Raw genomic sequence first — 16,167 nt, forward strand, 5'->3', positions numbered from 1 at the left:
GTATATTGTAATCATCTAATCTGATTCTATTTCATCGTAGAATGCCTCTGTACTCTATGGTAACTTATAATATAGTATTATTATTGTTGTATGTATTTAAAGATAATCAATAGGATCTTATTAAATCTAAAATTTTGCAAGAGTAACCTGTTATTCCTTAAACTTGTAGATGTAAAACCTATTAATATACAGGACAATTACAACTTTTCAGGTAACCTAAAATTAATTAAATCTATGGTAAATATTACTGATATCTTATATCATTTCCAGGGTGGAATGTACATTGTTGACCTTCTGAACATCTTTGGAACTGGAAATCCAATCTTGTTCATCGTTTTCGTCGAGGCGACAGCCGTGTGCTGGTTCTATGGAGCCGAGAGATTTGCTGATGACATTGAGAAGATGCTGGGATTCAGACCTGGATGCTTTTGGATAGTCTGCTGGAAATATATCTCGCCTACATTCATTTTTGTGAGGAATTCTGTCTTTTATATACTATATATATATACTGTATATCTTTTTCAGGTGATCTGTTTTCAGTATACAATATTTGGTGTTAAGAAATTTTAGTCCAGTCACTTTGCTCTAAAATGATTTTATTTGATTCATGAAATTTGGGCCACGTGGCCCAGTAGGGCCCAGGTCATTTCACTAAGAAATAACAGTTGAAAGAGTTTGGACAGCAAGGTGAAAGAAAGGAAGTAGGACCATGTAAAGTAAAAGGCTACAAAATAGGTAGGCTACAGATAATGGTCAAAGGGATGCTGCAATGACCTTTAGCATTGCCACCAGTTCACCACATAAAGTGCCCTATTGGCGCTATGGTGTTTCCTCTCTACAGTGGTCCAAAATGTATCACTTTCATTGGTGCCTGTATCATTCATGTTGTGAGATTTCATTCCATCAGGCTACCAAACTTCTTGGATATGTCTGGCAGCAATTTGGGCTTACCTCCAATGCATTAGAAATGTGACTACCTCTGTCAGGATATCCATTCACCTCTATCTCTCTCCCTCACTTAGTTTTGTTCCTTTTTCATCTCAAGTATCAGATAAATCTATAATCCATAAGTTTTTTTGCACTTTGAACTCTTTCACATGCTTGTACAATCTTGGGTTTTCTCTTACAGTCTGTACTGCACTCAAAAATATTCACATCATTATAGCCTTTTTACAGCATATTTTTCCTCAATTGACTTACATTTCAAATGGATCTCTCCATCCTCTTTTTTTTTCCTACGTGCTTTCTTTGCAGATTCCCATCAGGTTCAGTTCTTCTTCTATGCTTTTGCTTCAAGATTTTTTAAGAATTCCTACTGGTTCCATACTTTTAATTCCATAACTACCACTTGATTGAATTTTTCCTTACCATCTTATGGCAAATTCTTAATCTTTTGTATTTCAAGTTCATTTAGCCTCTAGACAAGTCTCTTAGCAGCTTTATTTATAATCTGATCTTCTTAACACACATGGCAACCATGAATCATAGAATCTTTGAGACACACCTGTTCAAAATGAATTTGTTCCAACACGACATACAAACCCATTCTCTCTCTACTAGAATGTATTGTTCTGGCATCATGGGAAACCAGCCATAAACTTTTATACGAAGTGGCATTGCCCCGAACTCTGGAAGTTTCTCTCATTTCTGCGAGTCCCGTTTGGGTTTTCCTGGTAAGGAACGGCTCTTGGAGCCATTGATTCATGGGGCACAGCGGAAGCACCCATCTGTCTACATAGATGTCAGCCTCTGCCTTCCCCTCCCTGGGCTTCTGGAGGGCTTTTCTCTCTAACAGGTCTCGTATCCCTTGCTGATGCGTTCTTCACAACAACTCGGTGGCAGAGGAGTTGCTAGCCGGTTTCCTCTAGATTACCTGTCGGAACTGTGATCCCTTCAGAGGGAGTGGGCCGGCTGGACTTGCTCAGTGCACCGAGTGCACCCAGTGGCCTGAGCTTGCTTAGCAGGCTGGGTTCCCTCAGCAGGAAAAACTTTGTTTTTCCTCACTGTCTCCTTTGCGGAGGCCTCCTCTATAACTCCTTGACAGTAGAGGAGTTGCTGGCAGAGTTTCCTCGGAGTTTCAGCCAGGCTTGCTATCCATTCAGGGTGATCATGCCAGCTAATTTCGACAAGCCAGCTGGCAGCACTCGATGACCTGAGCTTGCTCAGTACGCTGAGTTCCCTTCAATAAGAGAAAAGCATTTGCACTGTTCTTTCAACTTATGAGGAAGGTTGCCCTTCTTGCCATGGCAAAAGGGCTATCTCATGGAGTCCCCCCCCCCTCAAGTTCTTCATAAGTGAGCTTTAGACTTGTCTATGCTTCGCTCCAGCTCATTGGAGCATCATTAACGATTCTGAGTTATTGTGTTAGTCATCTAATCCCTACAGAATTAAGAGCTTCTTGGAGTGCTACCATGGTGATGCCCTTTCGTTGTAGTAGGTTGGCCAGGGCACCAGCCGCCCGTTGTTATACTACCGCTAGAGAGTTATGGGGTCCTTTGACTGGCCAGACAGCACTACATTGGATCTTTCTCTCTGGTTATGGTTCTTTCCCTTTGCCTACACAGACACCAAATAGTCTGGCCTATTCTTTACAGATTCTTTTCTGTCCTCATACACCTGACAACACTGAGATTAACAAACAATTCCTCTTCTCCCAAGGAGTTAACTACTGTACTGTAATTGTTCACTTTCCTCTTGGTAAGGGTAGAAGAGACTCTTTAGCTATGGTAAGCAGCTCTTCTAGGAGAAGGACACTCCAAAATCAAACCATTGTTCTTTAGCCTTGGGTAGTGCCATAGCCTCTGCACCATGGTCTTCCACTGTCTTGGGCTAGAGTTCTCTTGCTTGAGGGTACACTCGGGCACACTATTCTATCTAGTTTCTCTTCTTGTTTTGTTAAGTTTTTATAGTTTATAGAGGAGATATTTATTTCAATGTTTTTACTGATCTTAAAATATTTTATTTTTTCTTGTTTCCTTTCCTCACTGAGCTATTTTCCATGTTGGGGCCCCTGGGCTTATAGCATCCTGCTTTTCCAACTAGGGTTTTAGGTTAGCATTTAATAATAATAATAATAATTGCTTAAGGTTGCTGCCTCTCACCATCGCGCCCCAGGGCACAATGAGCCTCGCTGGACATTACCCATTAGGGTTATTTACACAAATAAGCCTTGCTCGTTACCATTCGAGCTCACACCTCCTCCTGCAGGAATGCTCAAGGCAATACTTCCACCTCTAGCATGTTCCTTGAATAGCGTTCTCTCCAAGTTCGCGATGTTTCGGCTCCCGGATGAACGCTTCTTATTTGCACAGACAAGCTTTGCGCGCCGGCACACACCCACCTACCACGTGAATGGCGAGGTGGGTGGAAGAGCTCCTCCTGCTGACAAAGGTCTGTTCACTTCTCTGGCTGTGTGTGGCACTTTGGTACGCTCGCCTAGAGAAGCAGAGATTCATCAACAAAGAAGGTCTGATCGCTTTGTTAGCCTCATGCTCTGCTACCTTGCTTGCAGGCACATGCAAGCTTGCAAACATGTTGAAGATACTATGGCTTATGAACAATCAATACCTTTTGAGCATGACGTTGTGTATCGATGTACACACCTTACCCTGCAAGCGACTGCAGATGCTCATACGCACAAACATATTTATGATCACTTCCCTTGGGCCATTGAAGTTGCGTGTCGATGCACAAGCATACGGGCGGGAGAGCTCCTACTGCCAACGAAGGTTAATCGCTTCACCAGTTACATGCGCTACGATTCTCGTGATGAGTAGCAAGGGCTCTTGCAGAACCTATTGACCTGTCCTTCGATTGCAAAGGACACTTAGGTTCAGCCAATTGAAGCTGTGTCAGGCAAGTTTGATCCATGTTCCAATGCATCAGTGGCTCTCTTTCTCAGCCGATGGTCGTATCCTATGGGGGTGAAACCAGGTTCTCAAAAGAGCCCCTACCTCCCCATAGACCCCAGGCATAGGTCCGCCCTCAAGTGGACTTTTTCTTATTCCGCGTCAGGTCCTCCTTAAAACTTGAGAGCATACGTATAAGTATTAGAGGTACTAAGACACCAAGATGTCACAGAGTGAGTTCCCTTGGGGGAACAATTGGAGCTTATCCCAGTTAATCCAATCAGGAACATAAAGATCCAAGATGGAATTTGCTTTTTCTAAGGGATAACTGTCTTCAGAGAGAAAAAAAAAAGTCTCGTTTACAAACATTTATCGATGTTCAGCGATCGAGTTCGGGCATAACGAACCATTCATGCCGCGCCCAGATCTTGGTCTGCCCTGGGGGACTCATCATAAGTAATGCCTTCCTTAAGACTGGGCTTCCAAGATTTATTTTTTTCTTTGGGGGGGTGGGGTGGGGCTTGGTCCGACGTGAACACTTGTATCTGGGCCAGTTCTTTCCCCGAGAATGGGGAACATACACCTTCTATAGAGGTACTGTAGATTTTTCTGTCTGCGTTTAATGGTCTGTGGCTGTACTTATGCACACAACTACCTTCCTGACAAATGTGATTGAATATATGTGTCAATCTTGTCTTTTGGAAGTAGTTGCTTGCGACCAATCGTCTGCTTTACAGTCATCAGCTTGGGCAGTTCAATATGATACCAATATCCGCTAGAGATAACTGGTTACTCCGGTGTTTACCAGTCTGTGGTCAGACACATACGAGCAACTCCCATCTTAGCGAGAGCAGTTGGAGGATAATCTTTCAAACTCCTTTCACAGAAACAGTTACTTGGAATTGATCACGTGTCTTGACAGTGATCGACTGGAAAGGTTCGCTTGTTAAGCAACCTCTCGGGGCCCGCAAGCATTTGGATGGGAATTGTACTTTTTCTTGAGAGTCAAGTGAGCAGTTTTCCCCTTAATTGAATCCTCTAACCCTTCATGGTTTTTGACAACCTCAGTCCCTGGGCAGTACTGGCTGCCTTACCGAGTAGTTTGTTAACCAGGTACCCTAAAAACTCCAGAGTTTGGGTGAGTAATCTTTTATGTCCCAGTTTTCAATGGTGTCAGAGGGGATGACCAGTTTTCACCTGAAAAGGTTGCTTGTATAAAATTTCTCCCAATTTCTCAAGTCACAATACTAGTTCTAGCATGCCGGTATCGCGCTCCAGGGAGTAAAGTCAACGACACCACCTGCACTAAGGGGAGAGTGGAAGACGTTCCGTTGACTTGACATTCAGTGATGCCATTACCCTTTGCTAAGGAATCAGGGTAGTTCCTCGCCCTTAGTGTGTTACTGGTCAGGTGGTCCACCAGACCAGTGGACTGCTGGTTATCACTGGATGTTAATCACCAAGGATGTACCTGGAGTCATCCTTCTAGAAATGATTTGCCAGTACAAGATGAAAAGGCTTTAGCCTACGCTCAACCTCTAAGTATTCACAATAATGTTCATTCTAGTCGCAAACTGGGTCAATACCAACAGCATCTGCCCTCCTTGTCCCTTAGACAAGCATTTGATTCTAGCAGACTTGGCGGAGTGTCTTCAATACTGAGACAGCTTTTCGGATTTTGCCTCATTCGTAGGTTTGGAATAAACTTATAGAGTTTTCCTTGCAATCCTCACAAAAACTGTCATATCTAGAAAGGCAAATAACCTATAAAAGAGACTAAGTTTGTCTGTCCAATTAGGAAATATACAGGGAAGCGGTATGTCCCTTCCTCAAGCGAGACTTCTTACGGGCACACCAACAGTTACGCTTGTTGGGGCACCTGAACTATCGAGTTTGTCTGGTTCCCGGCAAACATCATAGCTTTAGTCCCTTCTAGTGACAACTGAAAACCATTCGGTATTAGCAGGGATTCTTTGGACTTCCTAGTCCAGTAGGATCAGAGCAAAAGAGAGACCTGAGTTGAGAGGTAGAGATTATCAACCTCCTCAGGGGAGTAGACCTTCTCTCTCCTGCCTTGCATTTGATGCCCTTTGAGGATGCATGAAAGGTGGGAGAGGACCTTACCTGTTGCAACACATGGCCACTGGGCTATGTTCTGATCCCGATCAGCAATGCCTCGCAATTTTTCATGGATTTGAGCTTAGTGTTGCTGGCTCTTAATCACTTCCAACAGCTCCTTTCTTGACCCTTTGTAGGGCTCTTAACAGAACACGATGGTGGTAGAATACCTAGACAAAGGTATTCTTTGCACGGCTGCTTTACCATCTAGCTGTAAGAATATAGTATGGAGCTGGACGTAAGCAAACTCAATTGCCCTTTCCTGCCGAATTCACTGCAGCAAGAAAAACTTCCTGGCAGTCAATCTGAGCAGGCAAACTCAGATAGTGGGCTGAGAGGGACCTTTCTCTCCCTCTGTTAGCCATCAAAGTCCTGACCCTGACTGGAGTTGCAGGTGAGATGTGTGTCTAGGACGTCTCGTTCCCGGAAGTTTCTGGAGTACTATTAACCAGTACAGGATAATCAGATACCCCTACTAGAGGCCCTCTGATATCCAGGAGACAATAGGGGCATTTATGTGTTTCCCCCATTCTGACCGATTAAGGAGGGTATGAAGAGATCAGTCGATGGCCTTGATAAGCAGAATAGTACTCCTTCCCCAAACTGCTCATACAACCTCACACAGTGATTCACCACAATCGCTGTATCCCTACAACTTTTCACCGAGAGGTTATCCATCTCCTCTCTCAGAGAGACTTTTCGATATAAGTATCGAAAAGGATGGCAGGATACCTCTGTAACTGTCTTTGGCCTCCTATCAGGCGAAGTGGTATATCTCCTGAGGTTGATGTTGTAGAAAGATGCTTAGCACCACTCGATATCACTTTCCCAGGACAGCAAAACTCTTGCTGTATCTCGGGGAGGAAAGACCCTGCTCAGTCTCAATCGTGAAAGGCTACTGTTCGACCTTGAGCCTCGTCTTTAGCTTGAACTGAGTTAACATTTCCTTCTCGACGGAATTGTCTCTTCTCATACAGTGTCGAGCTGACTGGTCCCCAGTCAGAAGGTAGACCACCTCCTCGTAGCATAGTTCTTGTGCTACACTCAAAAAAGATGTGTTTTTCATACTGGTTGTCAGTCCTCAGATCAGGACTTAACTCTTAATATGGGTTTTTAGACCAGCCAAGGGGATAGAGGGCAGATAACACTTGACTTAGATCCTGAGTTTGTTGCCAAGTCTAAATCCCGGAGCGTACCCTAGGTTCGGGCCTTTCCAAGTAGTGAGTCTTTAGCTTGATTGGAGTTAACATTTCCTTCTTGACAGAATTGTCTCTTCTTATACAGTGTCGAGCTGACTGGTCCCCAGTCAGAAGGTAGACCACCTCCTCGTAGCATAGTTCTTGTGCTACACTCAAAAAAGATGTGTTTTTCATATGGGTTGTCAGTCTTCAGATCAGGACTTAACTCTTAATATGGGTTTTTAGCCCAGCCAAGGGAATAGAGGGCAGATAACACTTGACTTAGGGGACTGAGTTTGTTGCCAAGTCTGAATCCCGGAGCATACCCTAGGTTCGGGCCTTTCCAAGTAGTGATTCTCTGACATGTAGCCAGTGACCTCCCCCCTTTCAATGGTTACTATGTCATTCAAGAACGTTAAGGCTAAATCTCATACAAATAACCAGAGCTCGCCTGCACATCGGGCTCCTTTTTGTAAGCAAGGGCAGGGTTAAGAGGAGAATCTCAAAAAGATGATCTCGGTAGGTATTCACCAGGTTATTGTCTGGGCTTTGTAGTCTGACTCTCCTCATCACGAGCGTAGACCCAGAACTCTATGTTAGGGACATAAGCACACCCCTAACATTCAATTGAAATTTCTATGTGGCTTAGGTCCTTCAGGCAGATCTCTAGCATAGCCAGAACACCTTTACAATTACCTGCAAGAAATAACCCACTGGAACCTAGATGTCTCTTCATAGCTCCTGTGGTGTCAGCACGACCAGCGGTGTAACCTACTTCCACTCCCTTACAGGACAAGTAGCAATCGGTCAAGGGCAGGGATTATCCGGTGTTAGTCTGGGATGAATGGACATAATGACTGGCCTTTTTCTTCCTTTATCTTCCCTCTCGTGGGGTACAGCATGTGGGTGACTTGCAAGGTGGCCTACCTCCAACTGTAGGTAATACCCAATTTTTTTTTGTCCAATGAAATACTGTATGTTACATATTTGTTATGTCTATGTCCTCCATGCAAGGGGAAGTCTGGTAATTCCCAGGTTAAGTAAGAGTAATGCTCTTACTCAGTTATTCTTAACTGGGTAAGTCACAGTAACTAGTTTCCACTCATTCACCCTGATTTCCCAGGCCATCAGCTCTCTGGCTTATCAGACCAAGAGCTCGCAAAGTGTCAAGAGTACCCCTCTCATGCTTGCACGAGCTCAGACTCGTACCCCAGGTCAAGTTCCAAGCCAGTTGGGTTAGGACTTCCACCCACCAAAGGGCGAGTTATTCTTGTAAAGAGCGAAAGGGTTTGTATGTCATACTGGAACAAATGACATATTTGTAAGACATTTGTATTTTACCTAACTATACAAACCTTGAGCTCTTTACACAACATTGGGCCGCCATCACCTATCCCCCTAGAAAGTCCTGCCTGCAATAAAAAAAAGTGACGTGATGCCCTCAGTGATTGTGTGGGTGAGGTGGCTGGTCTAACTCCAGCTAACTATACTCTATTTTTTATAGCGGTGCATATTTGCACTTGACTCACAGGGATGCCCTTTTAGCTCGGAAAGTTTCCTGATACCTGATAGGTCGGAAGTATTTTTGTCCGAACACCTTCATTGTTCTCGAATGATTACCAAGTAATGTGAATCGAAACTTATTTATTAACCTATATTTCCCCATATATATATGTTTTGTCAATAAACAATGTGAAAGAATAAATATATTATAAAGAATCGTCTTGGTAAGTCTAAATTTAATAACACCATCCGCCGAAGTCAACGACAGCAGCTTGTTTTCGGATGCACGCTTTGTAATTTTGTAATTTTTCACATATTTTAACACAAATTGGAATAGATTACACTCAGCATAAGTTAAACATGTTATTATAAACTTTCTTTGAATACCAGAACTTACCAAAAACATGGAATTAATAAAACCCGATATTTGTGAAAACTTATGGGGAGGTGAAAGAACAGCCTGTAGCGGCCTGGCGGAAAAACGATCCCTTCTGACTCGTAGACGCAGTTTGTTTTTTTCTTTCGTAATATAGTTCGGCCTATTCCTTTCAGTTTAAATAGTCTTACATTGTTTCTCTTCGTATTATTTTGCTTAATATTTTCCCACATTCCTGTTCCTCACCTAATATCTATCTATTTTCCCCGATATCCCTTCTTTCATATATGGGATATCCGCACTACGATTCCTTATTTCTTATCCTCTGTCGAAAGTGATGGCTTGAAGGGAAGCGCATGCTAGTCTCATTAAAATAGTGTAGAGGCGGGAATAAAAAAAATACTATGCTTAATATCAGGTTTACAGAATAGGTTATACTTGCTACACAGCATAAAATTTATGTTGTTATTATTATTCACATACTGACGTTAGGTGCAAAACATAAGGAATCGTAGTGCGGATATCACATAGGCCTATATGAAAGAAGGGATATCGGGGAAAATAGATAGATATTCGGTGAGGAACAGGAATGTGGGAAAATACTAAGCAAAATAATACGAAGAGAAACAATGTAAGACTATCTAAACTGAAAGGAATAGGCCGAACTATATTACGAAAGAAAAAAACAAACTGCGTCTACGAGTCAGAAGGGATCGTTTTTCCGCCAGGCCGCTACAGGCTGTTCTTTCACCTCCCCATAAGTTTTCACAAATATCGGGTTTTATTAATTCCATGTTTTTGGTAAGCTCTGGTATTCAAAGAAAGTTTATAATAACATGTTTAACTTATGCTGAGTGTAATCTATCCCAATTTGTGTTAAAATATGTGAAAAATTACAAAATTACAAAGCGTGTATCCGAAAACAAGCTGCTGTCGTTGACTTCGGCGGATTGTGTTATTAAATCTAGACTTACCAAGACGATTCTTTATAATATATTTATTCTTTCACATTGTTTATTGACAAAATATATATATGATGGAGAAATATAGGTTAATAAATAAGTTTCGATTCACATTACTTGGTAATCATTCGAGAACAATGAAGGTGTTCGGACAAAAATACTTCCGACCAATCAGGTATCAGGAACCTTTCCGAGCTAAAAGGGCACCCCTGTGAGTCAAGTGCAAATATGCACTGCTATAAAAAATAGACTATAGTAGCAGGTTGTAATACTTCACATAAAAGCTTATGGCTAGTTTATCAGTAAGTCAGAACAATACATCCTAGTAAAGAGCTCAAGGTTTGTTTAGTTAGAAAAATACAAATGAATTACAAATTTGACATTTTATAATTTTTCATGTCTAATACAAAGAACAGTGCATCCTTGATTGTTTATACTTTCTTACTATTAGGATATATTTTACTCCTTAATTTACTCTACTCTTAATACAGACATAACTTAATGTATCAGGAAATTTTCCTTCTTAAATAGCTTGTATTTTCTTATGAATGGTTTTATTCCACCCTCTCTTCCCTAATTGCTCTTATGTTTCAACCAGACACTCTAGTGTTCTATTGACATTTTTCTCAATAAAGATCACCTCGGTTATAATATTTACATTAAAATTAATTTAATATTTTTTATAAGGAAATACTATACAACCTGAATTCTCTAGAAATTACAGTATTCATAGTTTCTCTATTAATTTTGATTAATAATGACTTCAATAATTTTAGTAAGAGGATATTTAACAATAATCAGCTTGCATTAGCCATCTTCTTTGTCTACATTAGCCATCAGATATACTATAACCTTAGTGTAAAAGTTGTAACATTAAAACCAGTTTATCAAAAGGGTCTTGTCCATGGGTACCTGGTTATGTGGCCTTACATATAAAGAAAATACAAATGATACTGTATATTTTGATGTGTATTTTACAGGAAATATATATTTTTTTGCAATAATGTGTTAATTATCAGATTAACACTCATGTTGATTATAGAAAATAGGTTCAATTTCTATTTCATCTGTAATATAGATTTTTCATGTCACGTTGTCTATGGATACCTTTTCATTTATCTTCTTTCAGTATCTACCAGTATAAATTTCAGCAATGTTTACAAAATTCACCAGTTCTCTTTATGTAATTTTCACAAAGGTTCATTCATGAGGGTAAATTTTGCATACAGTATTTCTTTTGTGAGGCAATATATTTTTAATGATTCTTTTCATTTAGAACGTAACTGAGATTAGATATGTCATAGCAGATGTGTCTTATCTGTTATAGGGTGAAATTGAAAAATAATTTTGAAGAATAGTTTAGCTTAGGATATGAAAGATATTTATTTACATTATAGAATAATGCAGTACAATATAAGTTATATTCAAATACATTTTGAGGTTTTTTTTTAATATATCAATATCAAACCCATTGAGTGGTTGTAACAATGTTCCTCTCTTCCATATATAAAATCTCACTACGAGAGTACTAAATAAAATTGGATTGAAACTAGAGTATACAGTATTATTTTGCATTGATTACATATTTTTATTCAACAGGTCCTGTTTGTGTGGTCATTTGCTTTACAAACTGGTTCAACTGCCCTCAATCTTCCTACATGGGCTGTAGCACTTGGATGGGTCCTGACTTGTTCATCCATTGTATGTATCCCGCTATACATAGTTTATATGTTCATTGTTACACCTGGAACATTCAGAGAGGTAAGTAATAATATATAAGTAGAAGTAAAATCTTTGTAAAATATTCTTGCCAAGCAAAGGGTCTTTTTAATTAACAATTACTTTGTTAAATGTACAGAGGCTGGTCTTGTATGAGTTACAATTGATGGGACAATTTAAATATTATAGCTGGTCTTTTTCTCATTGTACATTGTTCTCCTTGGAAATATGCTATTTTTATTTTAAATTAAATTTTTAAATATACTTACCTGGTAGTTACATATATATAGCTTAATCCTGCCGATTCGTCGTGCGCACGGCAGAAATTCAAATTTCGCGGCAATCACCGACAGGTGAGCAGGTGGTCATATCTGCGCGCCCTCTAACTAGGTAACTGGAACCATTCCCATAAGTCCTCAGAAATTCCATGCCCCTATTTTCAGAGGGGAGGAGGAAGGGACCTTTTATATACTGTATGTAACTACCAGGTAAGTATATTTAAAAATTTATTCTAAAATAAAAAAAACATTTTTAAATATGTAACTTCCTTGGTAGTTACATATATATATAGCTGATTGACACCATTGGTGGTGGGTTAGAAAACCATAACCCCGTCGGGAATTCGTAGAATTATTAATCGCTACAAATTACCTGTATCAATTATCTGGTTCCTACCTGGTAAGGAAGCTGGCTTTATAGTTTTCTTGCCTCATTTGCCTGCATTCCTTGAGAGACCCAGTGATCCACCCAGGGGGCTGTAAAAAGTCTCTGTGGGGCTGTCACACGGTCGTCGACCTTAACATGACTAGACCACCACCCTTGCTAACTTGGCACCCCTGATAAGGAAGCTGGCTTCATAGGTTTTTCTGCCTCAATTGCCTGCATTCCTTGAGAAATCCAGCGATCTACCCAGGGGACTGTAGAAAGTCTCTGTGGGGCTGTCACATGGCCCTTGACCTTAACATGACTAGACCACCAACCTTCCTGGCATAGCCATGGACAATGATCTGACCACCTGACCCATTAACACACTGAAAAACACATTCCATAAAACCTAACTTAGACTTGCATCACAAATGACCTATGAGAACAAGTTCAAGAAAAGGTAAGGGTATAAAACGAATTTTGAGCGAAGCGAAAAAAATATTTTTGGGTGAGATAGCCATGACGTCCTGATGGAAGGTTCCTTTAGTAGCTTCCCAAGAGTATATATGACCACAGTGATATTCCCAGAGAATCAAACCAAAGGTTTCACAGAATTCTAATCTCTGGCGCGAGTACCCTTAAGATTTACTCTCAAGGGTATCGTATATAATCAGGGGACGTATTCTTGACATGCCACATGGCAATCTGCACCCTGAATAGCTTTTACGCTTCGATGGGGATACGTGGCAGAATTAGAAGGGTAGCCGCATTAGAGGTTACACTGGTTCCCCTACTACTATCGTATCACAATCGCGCCAACTCCCTCTGGCGGTCATTCCTTGTAGCGTTGAGCATGGTGCTACAGATACAGAGGTTCAGGGGGGGGGGGAAACTGTGAAGATCTTTTCATAGAAAAGAAAGGTGGGTCCATCAGAACATCATGGCCATCTCACCCAAAAATAGATTTTTCGCTTCGCTCAAAATCCGTTTTTAAATATTTAACTTTAAATATTTAACTTAGCCGGTGAATATATAGCTGCAACTCTGTTGCTCGACAGACAAAAAAACTGTACAAAAAACTCGCCAGCGATCGCTATACAGGTTGCGGGTGTGCCCATCATCGCCAACTGTCGGCCAGATACCATACTCCATGTAAACAAAGACTCAATTTCTTCTCTGTCGACATGTCGACAAGACGTACTTTTACTCGCTGTAGAACCTGGAGTTTTCTCAACATATTTGGTGAAGTACTTCATTTTGGTTTGAGCTTTCGCAGTGCAGGTGTTTTATCTTCATCTTAAATCTTGGACTCGTTTTGGATAGATTTAATTTTTGGTGACAAAGAGAGTATGGACTTTCTTTGACTTTTAAATGGCCGACCCTTCCCTTAGACGGAAGTGTGTTTAGGCTTTTAGTAATTATCTTATCACGTTATAAATTAATTATAGATTTTCCTCTATATATTTTATATCTCACCGCCTTTATTAGGCCTCTTCGATTAACTTTCCATTTATAATAAACATAAAAAAAAAAAATAAATAAATAAATTTTAATGTTTTGTTTATATGCGACCTTTCCTGAGAGTAGGCGGTCCTAACTTGGAAACCGAAGTTAATCAACGTTGAGCCCTTTCAATCGTAAATAGCTTTTAAAGAGCTAAGGATTTAAAACTTTTTAAATGAAATATTTTATGAAAGATTTTCTTTGAATAGTCTTCGTACTGTGTTCAAAGATGAACTAACGTTTAGTTTATTTATGCTACGCAGTTTGCGCTCTATCGTTACGATAGAGAGAGAGTGTATCACGGTTTCACTTTGCAGAAAGAGTAAATCGATTCTGACGTTTTGTTCATTCTTCTTTCAAAACTTAAATGTTTTAAATTCTATTTTAAAGGAACTTTTTAATTGAAAATCCTTTCAGTTTTTTCCTTTGGTCAAATAACATGTTTTTTTGACGAAACGTAATTGGGCTCTTCTCTTAGGTGCGAAATCAAGAGAGAAAGAGAGAGAGAGATAGAGACAGAGGGAGAGAGAGGAGAGAAAACGTTCCGTTCAAGCGGGTAACGTTCTCGAGTTACTTTCGTCCCTAGTCTCTGTACGGGGAGAAAGGATAAAACGTTTTTAGTTTTATTCTCGTCCCCAGGCAATGTACGGTGAGAGATTGAAAACGTAGTTTTGAATGAACTAGTGTTTATTCTCTTCCCCAACCACTGAATTTTTTTATCTTAAAAGATGTTTACTGTTTTTTTTTTTTTTTTTTTTTGCTGGTATTAATGTGCTTGCATTATACGACTGATTTCGCATTTACTACCTTTTGATGAGGGTAGAATTGCGTGCTTCAGGTAGAAATCAGTAAAAGTTTCGATTTCAGTGAAATAAGTGCAAAACAGAAAATCATAGTGATAAAGTGATATTGCGCAAAGTGTTACAGTGTTGCGTCCGAGGGTTCGTCTGTTCGTGCCTATCGTTCACCTAGTCCGGGACCTCTTGCAAGCTCCCAAGCCCAGGGGAGAAGTAATGTCGTACGACTTATGGGTTCGAGAGGCCTTGATCAGCGAACAGACATTTCCCTCTATGGTATCGGTTGTATCTTACCAAGATCTCCCCTACCATAAGGCGAGAGAGACAATTTTCTCCTCGTCATCCGAAGGCTTTTCGCATAAGAAACCTGAAACAAGGTTTCGAGGCCCTTAAGCGAAAGTCAGTCCTTTCAGGACAGGTCCAGCGTCCTGGTTGCAGCCATTAGGACAGCTCTGACCCTATGCAGTCATCGGAAAACTGCTCGCCGCCAAACAAAAGCGTAACACAGACTCCGAGAGTCTTTTTTGTTGGCAAAGTGTTGCGGTCACAGACGTTACCCTCGTCTCTTACCGCAACCATTTCCGTTGATCCTTAACCCTGGATAGGTACGGTGGGTCGTTTGCGACCCCGAGCGTCAAAAAAAAACAGGTTTTTCTCACGTGACTCACCCCCGTGACTGAATTTGTGGGTGATCGACCTGCAGGAGGTGTCTCCCCTACACGCTCTAGTAGTGTCCAGATGTGCATTGCTGTAGCTGTACTCCTTCCCCGATTTCTGAGACGCGTCGGGGTCGTTCGCGTCCGAGTTTACCCTTCTAGGGTAGTTTGCATAATTATCAAAGTTATTACGTATTATGAAATTGTCGTAGAATGGTGCAACTTGTATAGGTTATCAGTTGTGGAAAGTCTTGGTGGATTGTTTGGCTACCATGTGCATGTTTTTTTTTTTAGTTAAAATGTCGTTCATCACCACGAGGACCATTTTACCGCTAGTGCCCCTTTTTCATTTTTTTTCATTTTTTTGCCAAGTCATTTTTCCGTAAGATATTGCCAAATAGTGTCGTAAAACATTTGCTTGTTTAGTGTTGGAAAGTGTGTCTAGATGATCTGGCTACCCATGCATGACTTTGTTTTTGTTAGATACGACGTAGTTATTGGTATATTGGGTATTTAACTGCGGTTACCAATTTCTGTTTTTTTTCAATATTTGTAAAAATTACTACGTAGTAAGGAATTGCCGTATATTATTCATTTTTTTTTTCATGTTTATGTGTTAGAAAGTGTGCCTTGATGGTTGGGCTAACACGTGCATGTCTTTTTTTTTATCTGAGATGTCGTATATTAGAATGTCGGGCATTTTACCGCGAGTGTCCCTTTTTCATTTTTTTTCATTTTTTTGCCAAGTCATTTTTCCGTAAGATATTGCGAAATAGTGTCGTAAAACTTTTGCTTTTTTAGTGTTGGAAAGTGTGTCTAGATGATCTGGCTACCCATGCGTGATTTTGTTTTTGTCAGATAC

General features: G+C 40.5%; 1 protein-coding gene and 1 long non-coding RNA gene across 5 annotated transcripts in view; one reads left to right on the forward strand and one right to left on the reverse strand.

The window, feature by feature from the left end:
• Positions 1-16,167, forward strand: part of SerT (Serotonin transporter) — a 107,038-nt gene that overhangs the window by 44,391 nt on the left and 46,480 nt on the right. The window contains exons 7-8 of the mRNA XM_068361997.1: positions 271-471; positions 11,585-11,746. Of these exons, the coding sequence (XP_068218098.1) occupies positions 271-471; positions 11,585-11,746 (363 nt within the window). The remainder of the gene's footprint in view (positions 1-270; positions 472-11,584; positions 11,747-16,167) is intronic.
• LOC137630497 (uncharacterized) overlaps positions 11,585-16,167 on the reverse strand; it is a 119,199-nt gene continuing 114,616 nt past the window's right edge. For all 4 annotated transcript variants that reach the window (XR_011041721.1, XR_011041722.1, XR_011041724.1 and 1 more), the window contains one exon: positions 11,585-11,729. This is a non-coding gene — a long non-coding RNA (uncharacterized lncRNA). The remainder of the gene's footprint in view (positions 11,730-16,167) is intronic.

This window comes from Palaemon carinicauda, chromosome 38 (genome assembly GCF_036898095.1).
Source record: "Palaemon carinicauda isolate YSFRI2023 chromosome 38, ASM3689809v2, whole genome shotgun sequence".
Classification (NCBI taxonomy): Eukaryota; Metazoa; Arthropoda; class Malacostraca; order Decapoda; family Palaemonidae; genus Palaemon; species Palaemon carinicauda.